Raw genomic sequence first — 10,476 nt, forward strand, 5'->3', positions numbered from 1 at the left:
CTGTGACCTTTTTCCTTGTCTAAAATGATATTGAAAGTTACAATTACTGTGACTTGGACTTCTGTAACGTCCATCTAAATGGTCATGGCCAAGTACTCTGTCGTTTCCAAGATCTTAATGACAAATGTGACATTTAGTTGCATTTTCAAAAAGAATTTTTTTCGGTCGCAGTCAAAGTCACGGGCTTCACATTTTCTAATATTTTCTTCTGGAATCAATTGTTTGAAAAAATTATCAACTACGTTTGGAACTCTATAGACCTGTTGATGATTTGTCTGGATGTGGCTAACATGTACTAACAGGGCGTACAAAGCTTTCAAAATCAGCATAAATCACAAAAGGGACTTTGAGCTGTTTATGAATTTGATTGAATATAACCCACTGTTGTTCTACTTGTTTGGAGAAGCTTAATTTTTTAGGACCGTGAGTGGGGCAATACGGAACATGGTCATCTAGTATAACCATGGAGACAATAGTAACAATAATGTGTTTGACCATTGTGCGCGGTGCGATCACCTAACAAACGGCTCAAATTTCTTACTAGGCAGTAGTGTCTGCCTTCACCTTTTGAGAACAAGATAAGGTTTACATGTCTAGAAGTATTACGCAAGTCGGTAACGTGTAATGGATACACTTCGTCGCCTTCTTATCCTAATACATTGACAGATGTCGTTTTGTTTTTCAAATTTTGATACTTGATATAAGGGGACAGGATATTCGATGCCGGTCATAGTCAGTTCATTTTCATACCGTGTATAATTTGTCACTCGATCTGGGTGGTCAGAATATAATACCGGATGCATATCGGCAAGGACTGTTAACAGAAAACATTTTTGGTCGGTGTTTTGAATGTTCAGAACAGCCTTTTTCTTTTGTATTTTTGTTGGAAGGGGTATGTGACTACTGCCCTCTAATGGTTTATATTCTACGGTGCTAACGTCGAGTTTTAGTTTTTTTTTCTATCGTCCATCCACTCCCTTCCCACTCAGAATTTGGATAGGCATTATGTAAGTGACGGAAAACCTCGGCAAGTTGTTCCGATATCTGGGAAATGTTCGTACATGTTAAATTGATAGATCCAAATTTGATAAACATTGTAAGGAACCATTTCATACCTTTGATTTTGTGTAATCTTCTAAAATGTCTTTAATCTGCGTTTGATTGTCACTAAAAAACTGTAGAAAATCCCAAACGTTTCCTGGGTTTGGATCTAGTGTCTCCGTCTGAGCCACTCCTTCAAGTGCCCCTATCTACGTCTTACCGATTTGAAATTAGGAACAACATATGTCAAAGAAAATATAACATTCAACAAATTAAATTTAACTTCACTAGAAAAAAGGAGTACCCTAGACCGTTTTGGTAATATTGTATTTTTGTATATCGACTTTAATTTGAAGACAAATTTACCTCCTATAACATCAATGAAATAACGCGAACTTTACACCGATTTGTTAAATAATGCCAAACCAGAAATCAAACGCGTGACTTTCGTTTAATGATGGTACGTCCCTGCTTTACAGAACGATACCATTGAGTCAAGTTCCTGTGCAACCACAATCAGCTGTATCAAACTTCATTACTGTACCGACATACATTTAGTAAAATAATAATCATTTCACTGACATTTTTTCAAAATAATGAAATGTAAACTTAGATTGATACAATAATGAATCTTTACATGTATATGGGGTATATATTGGATACCTGTACAAATCACCTACATGTATACGTAGGTCCCGAGACAATTAGGCTTCACACAATACCCGTCACAGGTGTTGTTTCACGGTTGACTGGCCTGACCTCGTGTCATAATCGCTCAGGTAAGGCCGGTTTTCAGAAGTAATTTTTGGTATATTTTAACAGGAACTGGACATAAAATCGGTCCTGTGTTCGGAATTCAGAGGGATCGGTATTTGGAAGTTTTGTAATAGTATGATAAAGAAGGACCAATTCCGTACAATGACAATTTGTTCGGTATTCAGAGGTGTTCGGTTTTCAAAAGGTTCGGTTTTCGGAAGTTGCACTGTACTAGTATTTGTTAATTTCATTTTAATTAGGTTTGATATAGCATGTACAGCTACGTGTAAGATAGATTAATAACAACGGTACACGTATTTTTTGTGTTAATTCGAGATTCGTGGTACTTTTAGAGAAAAATATTTGTCTCTGAAAAGAGCTGTTGTCGGGATGCAGGATTTCATCTCAGTCAGCGTCTAAAACTTCGCCACACCGGCCTTTAGTCCCGACATATCTTCAGCTATTTAGTGGGCATGTAGACGTTAACATAAGTGATGCCGTGGCAGAAGGTCTAGGTGACTGGACTGTAAATCATATTTAAAAAAAAAATATCAGAGCAAACAGGATACAAAAGTCATGTAAGTCAGGTATAAAATACAAATTAGTGTTAGGACACAGAATACAAATGAGATTTTGACTATCGTGGACTTAGATACCACGAGAATGTAAATTCTGAAATATAAGCACAAATGATACAAATAAACTTACATTTTTTATACAACACGGACTTTTTTTGTCTCATAAAAGTATTTATATCCAAATTCAAGTAACAATAATAAGCAAATTAAGATATTGTATCTAAATGGATACTAGAAATTATACATTGTGATGCAATGTTTGATATACACACCCATTACCGCTTACTGTTTGCTGTACCAGTACTATTTACATGGCACTCGTTACCTTCACGACTCGGTGCACAAATACAAAAGCACACAAAAAAGTTGCACATAGGCGGACGCTGCACTGTGAGATTAAACTGGGAAATCCGACATGGTTGGCAAATAGAGTACATTTTAACACTTAGCAGACAGAGACCCCCTAAATCTTTTCATGTCTGTTTGGTCGTAGAAACCAACTACGGTAAATTGCATAGGGTATAGATTTAACTCATCATTAGAGATCGCTCGTTTTTCTGAAAAATACATGTATACAAATAGTTAAAATTTTGAGCCAGTAAGAACTACAATGCCATATCATAGCGTAATATTGGTTCGTACTTTAATGCTGAAAGGAATCACAGAAAATGCATACATGTAATGTAACTAAATCAACTTGAAGGCGAGTTTCATTTGATACCCACGTGTTACTTGAGAAATAATTAACGATGATTCGTGTATTGTTGCAGGATATACAACGAGGACGAGGATATTTTGCAATTAAATTAATAACGAAGGCCGCAGGCCTGAGTTAATAATAAAACTTGCAAAATATCCGAGTCCGAGTTGTATATCCTGCAACAATACACAAGTCAAAGTTGATTATTTCAACTCTACCATGTACTGTTTAGTTCTGAGATCTATCTATCTGTTTCTAATAGAAAAACGGCAAAGAAACCTCGGGAAAACCTTGTAGATTATTTCTTGAGTATTGCATTATTTTGTTGCTAAAATATACATTTCTTTACATGCACTACAGTACTACAATCAAGAACATCAATCATATGGCATTGATTTTAAAAATTTAAAGAAAACAAGAGACCCATGGGGCCTGTATCGCTCACCTGATAGATTAGACCAAATGTCGAAATAATGTTCATATTCAATTTGTTTTATTTGTAAAACTCTAACAATGCTATATATGGTTATAGTGTGGGAGTCCGAACTGCTTTAAAGATTAATGAAGTCCAGACTCTCTAAGGTCTAAAAGACCTCAAGAATTGTTTATAGAACATGCATTCATCACTTTATGACTAGAAGCGATTTAAAGGAATTACCTCTATTTCACCTATTGAGCCCCGCCCCTTTGGCCATTCGGGGGTCAGTCACCATTTATGCAAAATCTGTTCCCCTGTTTCTGACAAAATTGGGTTCAAATCCATTCATAACTTTTTGACTAGTAGCGATTCAAAGGAATTACCTCTACTTCCTCCACTGGGCCCCGCCCTTTTGGCCCCTTTAGGGTCAGAGTCACCGTTTATGCAAAATATGTTCCCCTTCCCCCAAGGATGTTTCTGATCAAATTTGGTTCAAATCCATTCATAACTTCATGACTAGTAGCGATTCAAAGGAATTACCTCTATTTCCCCAACTGGGCCACGCCCTTTTGGCCCCTTTAGGGTCAGAGTCACCATTTATGCACAAACTATTCCCCTTCCCCCAAGGATGTTTCTGACCAAATTGGGTTTAAATCCATTCATAACTTTATGACTAGTAGAGATTTAGAGGAATTACCTCTATTTCCCATATTTGGCCCCGCCCCTTTGGTCCCTTTGGGGTCAGAGCCACCATTGATGCAAAATCTCTTTCCCTTCCCCCAAGGATGTTTCTGACCAAATTGGGTTCAAATCCATTCATAACTTTATGACTAGTAGAGATTTAGAGGAATTACCTCTCTTTCCCATATTTGGCCCCGCCCCTTTGGTCCCTTTGGGGTCAGAGCCACCATTGATGCAAAATCTCTTCCCCTTCCCCCAAGGATGTTTCTGACCAAATTGGGTTCAAATCCATTCATAACTTTATGACTAGTAGAGATTTAGAGGAATTACCTCTCTTTCCCATATTTGGCCCCGCCCCTTTGGCCCCTCGGGGGTCAGAATCACCATTTATGCAAAATCTGTTCCCATTCTGCCAAGGATGTTTCTGGTCAAATTTGGTCAAAATCCAGTAAGAACTTTATGACTAGTAGCGATTTGAAGCAAATGGTGACGGACGGACGACGGACGCCGCGCCATGGCATAAGCTCACCGGACCTTCGGTCCAGGTGAGCTAAAAAAAGCGGACTTCGTAGGATTCGAACTAGAGTCGTGATAATCAGTTTTGGTAAGACTAACCCAATAGCCCACTCGACTAAAGTAACCGTATTACATTTAGATGAATATTAGATACATAAAATTGTAACAGCCGTGACTCACCAGTGTGTATTATTAACACGAGCGTGTATTTTGGCAAATAATACATGGTTTTAAACCAATCAAAACTGGCATTGTATAGCAAAGATGGTAGAATGCTTTATATATGTAGTTTCTAGGGAAACATATATACTGATATTCGATCTAACAAGTTTTTAGCTCACCTGGTCCGAAGGACCAAGGTGAGCTTATGCCATACCGTGGCGTCCGTCGTCCGTCCGTCCGTCCGTCCGTCCGTCTGTCGTCCGTCCGTCCGTCAACAATTGACTTCTTCTTCATAACCGCTGATCAGAATTTGAACAAATTTGGTTAGAAGCATCCCTATGGGTAGGGGACTCAAAATTGTACAAATGATGGAGCTGACCCCCTGGGGGCCTCTGAGGTGGGGCCAAAAGGGGTCAATTTGGAGGTATTGAAATTAACGACTTCTTCTCTGAAACCAAGCATTGGCTATCGCTCATATTTGCCAGGTAGCATCACTATGGGGTGGGGATTCAAAATTGTACAAATGAAGGGGCTGACCCCCCAGAGGCCTGAGGGGCGGGGCCAAATGTGGTAAATCCGGCTATATTGATATAAACGACTTCTTCTCTGAAACCAAGCAATGGCTATCGCGTATATTTGCCTGGTAGCATCACTATGGGGTGGGGATTCAAAATTGTACAAATGAAGGGGCTGACCCCCCAGGGGCCTGAGGGGCGGGGCCAAATGTGGTAAAAATTCGGCTATATTGATATAAACGACTTCTCTGAAACCAAGCAATGGCTATCGCGTATATTTGCCTGGTAGCATCACTATGGGGTGGGGATTCAAAATTGTACAAATGACGGGGCCGACCCCCCTGGGGGCTGAGGGGCGGGGCCAAAAGGGGTCAGTTTTGCAAAATTGAAATAAACGACTTCTGCTCTGAAACTAAGCAATGGATTTCGCTCATATTTCCCGGGTAGCATCCCTATGGGATGGGGATTCAAAATTGTACAAATGGTGGGGCTGACCCCCCCCCAGGGGCCTGAGGGGCGGCGCAAAAATTGGTCAATTTGTTTAAACAACTTCTTCTCGGAAACTTAGCAATAGATATTACTCACATTTGTATGGTAGCATGGTTATGGAGTTGGGATTAAAAATTGTAAAAATGTTGGGGTTGACCCGGGCCGCCAGTAGGCTAAGGGGTGGGGCCAATAGGGGTCAATTTGGCTAAATTGATTTAAACAACTTATTCTCTGAAACTAAGCAATGGTTTGACTGGTATCATCCTATTGGGGTAGGGATTCAAAATTGCATAAAGGAACGAGCTGACCCCCAAGGGGGCAGAGGTCAGGGTCAAAAGGGGTCCGTTGGTCTAAACAAGTTCCTCTCTGAAACTAAGCAATGGATATCACTCACATTTGTGTGGTAGCATCCCTCTGAGGTCGCGGATTAATGCACTTTTTGGAATTTTCAGTATTAAAATAAAACCAATGTACATGTACCCATATAACATGCTTATGATATATATTGACATACCAATACCAGCGACAAATATACTTCAGCATCATTCTTGTTTCATATCTCATGAAACCAGGTGAGCGATAAGGCCCTCTAGGCCTCTTGTTTTTCGAGTGATGTAAACAGATGAAAAAATACCGTCGGATGACATTAGCGTAATCACGTGGAATATTTTAGCCACTCGTAATCTGAGTACTTCGATTATGTCAGTTGGGCAAAGGGTCGTGGCCTAACTTTCATGCACGAGTACATTAACTATCATTGTGGCAGTCAGGTAAAGAGGCGTGGCTTACCATCCATGCATGAGTACATCGATAACCATTGTGTCAGTCAGATGGGCGTGATTTATTCTTCGACGCAGTCCTGTGTCTAACCTTAAAGTTGAAGTCGGTTATGGTCATTTCTCTTACTTATGACGATGTTATTTCAATTCACAAAATTCTGTGCATGTGTTTTACCATTACATCTGCTCAGTACACATTTCTCAATAACGTCGTCATGAGCGTTTTAATATGTATAATACCAAATGGAATACACATTAACGAATGAACAATTAAACATGTAATTGGTTTGGTTTGGTTTATTTTGTTTAACGTCCTATTAACAGCTAAGGTCATTTAAAGGACGCCCCCCCCCCCCCCCCCCCCCCCCCCCCCCCATGCGTGCGACACGAATGCGTGTGTTGAGTGCGTATATATGTTTTGGGAGGCTGCGGTATGTTCGTATGAAGTCTCCTTGTGATAGGCCGAAGACACCCAGCAACACACCTCACCCGGTTACATTATACTGACAACGGGCGAATTAAACATGTAATTATCATTTGTTAACGTATTATCAAATTGTTTTATTTAAAAAAAATTGTCTATCATCATTTAATCTGATTTATTTTGTAATCTTATACCCGTGTAAATTGACATAATGTTGATAAATTAGTTATATATATGAGATAAATAAGTATGTGGTAAGCTATAAGTCTTAATCTTGCGTACATTAATAAATATTGTCGTGGTTTATCATTCACTGGTAAATCGCACTTTATATTGCATCTGAATAAGCCCGAGTTTTCTCTGGCCCTCTCACCATGGTGACAGGGCCAGAGAAACCTCGAGCTACGATAAGGGTCGATAATGGTCAACTGAGAGCCACACCAACACAGGTAAAAGCGAGTGCTGAATGTAATCGTGGCCCTCTGGGGCTGCATCATCAAGATTCGCGGCGGATAAATTGCTTTGGTGTTTCGCGGAGAAACGATCACCGCAGATTTTGATGAACACATTACCACCGGGGATCGCGATGACGCCGTTTTCATGATCCCTGATAGGGATTTAGGGTGATAAATCGCGGTGATTGATACCTTGGATAGAAAATTAGACGCGGGCACATGGTGTTTTTGTGTGCATTCCTAAGAGCCAGACTGTATGTATACATACTATAAACCGTGGTTGATGTAAAAATAGCTCTGATGTAATAAAGAGGAGGATCGTTGCAACTAATACGATATGTAAACGTTACTCTATACAAAGTTTGGAAAAAAAGAACGGTTCAAAATAGCAATGATACGTCATCACTGTGGGGTGGCGTAGAACTCTCATTTCCTATTCATGATATGGAGTATTGTCCTTTCACAGTATCAAATTTATGTGCGAGTTCGTCGATATTCATTTTGATGAAACTCCGTATAAACGTTCCTACAAGACTTATGCGTAAAAGTGTGTGTTAATCAAATGTAAGTAAATAAGTCTGCACATGTGAGATATGAACCTGACCTTTATCTGTACATTCAGCGGGAAAAAAGTGTCACCCGATATACACATGTGAACACGCGTACATACCGCTGGTTAGTTTACCCGTTAACACGTACCGTGGACATTTCTCCGCAGTAGCCATGGCGACCAAGTTGGTTCTAGTATCGGATGCTAGGTCAAATAACTTTGACAAGTATGATCAGCCTACGGACTTAAAAATTGACTATTTGATAGAAAGAGGAGCCAGGGTAGAAGATACTAAAAGGAATATCATCAACTGCTTGGATAGATACAAGCCAACTGATATACTATTTAAAATCCGAGTCCTATTAACAGCTAAGGTCATTTAAGGACGGCCTCCCGTACGTGCGACATGCATGCGTGTGGTGAGTGCGTATGTATGTTTTGGGAGACTGTGGTATGTTCGTGTTAGGTCTCCTTGTGATAGGCCGGAACTTTTGCCGATTTATAGTGCTACCACACTGAGGCATACTGCCGAAGACACCCAGCAGCACACCCTACCCGGTCACATTATACTGACAACGGTCGAACCAGTCGTCCCACTTATAGTGAAACCACGTGTAGCGTCACCACATATAACATACATATACAATAATGGTCACTGACATATCACATAGTATGCTTACCAAGCAGCGCGGGCGCAGCACAAACAGCAATACAATATATCACAATAGGTGGAACTTCAAACACAGTGTTCACAGGTTGGCGTTGATCTCAAGACTGGCTTGACTCGCGCGCTCTCACCGGAAGCTCGAAGACACCCGAGACTTCCCGAATGCCCACGGCATTCCGGCAAGGAGGACAATTACTGTTGGCTCAGTCCTGTTTCACCACACTCCTCCCCGTTCTAAAGTCCCTCCTACTCCGTTAAAAGTATAAATAATAGGAACATCAGTCTCCCGTCCGGGAACACGTCCAAGAGGCTGAGCACCATATATATAATACATATTTACAGTCCAGGTCTCGGCTCATCAGTGGTGACGGCATGAGACCTGAATGGATCCCCTGATGGCAAGTTGGAGAATCTACTTTCTACAACCCGTACAGGGCTGTAGCGTTGCTGGTGGCAAGCTCCAGGATTTCCGGGGTCCTAGCATCCAGGTGGGCGGCTACAATGGCGGCTGTCTCTCCGATGTAAGCTGGAGTGCTGATTCTGGTCTTTCCGGGTGGGAAGTACGGAGAGTCAGTCTCCAGGAGTAACCTGTCCCTAGGGATCGCTCGGAGACCCTCAATCTGGGGGTCGTCGAACCGTCTGACTGCGGCTGTGACTCCAAAATATGTTTTCGGAAACCTCCGGAGCCATGCACGCACGACGTCCTCTTCCCCCATGAAGCAATGGAGATGGATCCCCTGCTCCTTGGAACATGCATCCTCCACCATGACTAGAGCAGACCTGTAGACATCTGTGCCGTAGACATCCTCCTTTACTCCCCTCAAGTGCAGAACCAGAGGCTGCGCTGGTCTCGCCATCCTGAGTAGTTTGGCGAAAACCTCCCCTTGGCGTCTCCACTTGGCGGCAGGAACGGTACGGTCTAGTCCACACTCTCCTAAGGCTACAACCTTTGGATGCTCCAGTAGTCGCTGGAGGCAGATCTTCCGGTCGACTGTGAGTGTCTCAAAATGCTTTGGATGGACACCCACAGCCACTCTCCAGGGCCCCTGCAGCGTGAAATCCACAGGTGGATAGGTGCTGGGCTCACTGTAGACAATGACACCTCCAACCACGTCCACTGGCAATCCTGGTCGCTCGATCACACTGTCAGAATAGCTGTATTCCAGCAGGTCCTCGACGGTGTGACCGCTACTTTTTCCCCAGATCTGGCGGCATGTCCTGTCGAGGTGAAAGTGGCTGTCAATCACTCGGAGTCCTGAGTGGCCCGAGGGCTCTTCCTCGTCCGAGCTGACTTGGTCCACAACGACGTACTCCTCCAGTCCGGGTAGCTCTTCCTCGTAGGTGGTCTCTGGGGCTGGTGTTGAAACCTCGGTGACGCTAGTTTCAACCACTTGAGTTGGTGGCAGCTCCACTGTGGTCCGGGCCATCCTGTAACTGTAAAAGTCCAGTCTCTGGGCTGAGGTACAGGACTCCAGAATGGTCAGTAGGCATCTCCAGAATAGCAGTTGACGGGGTGAAGGGAGAACTTCTCCGGTCTCTGGATTCCCAGCACTCCACATGCTTGTCTGAAGACGTCCTCATGGCATGGATCTAGGACGCTCCCTACTGGAATCATCCTAGATGTGTTGACTTTGTCCACAGCTGTTTGCAGAGTTGCCTTTCTCCCATAGGCTTTCCGAACTAGCCACTTCAATGCCTCTACCTGGCCAGGAACGTTGGAACAGACGTCGGCAAAAACGGCAGGC

The 10,476-nt window shown here is 42.4% G+C and overlaps 1 protein-coding gene across 1 annotated transcript; it reads right to left on the minus strand.

The window, feature by feature from the left end:
• Positions 1-9,150: 9,150 nt before the first annotated feature.
• LOC117337817 (uncharacterized metal-dependent hydrolase YabD-like) lies at positions 9,151-10,158 on the minus strand. Its single transcript, XM_033898939.1, has one exon. The coding sequence runs from the start codon at positions 10,156-10,158 to the stop codon at positions 9,151-9,153; it is 1,008 nt and encodes a 335-aa protein (XP_033754830.1).
• Between the last annotated feature and the right edge of the window lie 318 nt (positions 10,159-10,476).

This window comes from Pecten maximus, chromosome 11, assembly GCF_902652985.1.
Source record: "Pecten maximus chromosome 11, xPecMax1.1, whole genome shotgun sequence".
NCBI classification, from domain to species: domain Eukaryota; kingdom Metazoa; phylum Mollusca; class Bivalvia; order Pectinida; family Pectinidae; genus Pecten; species Pecten maximus.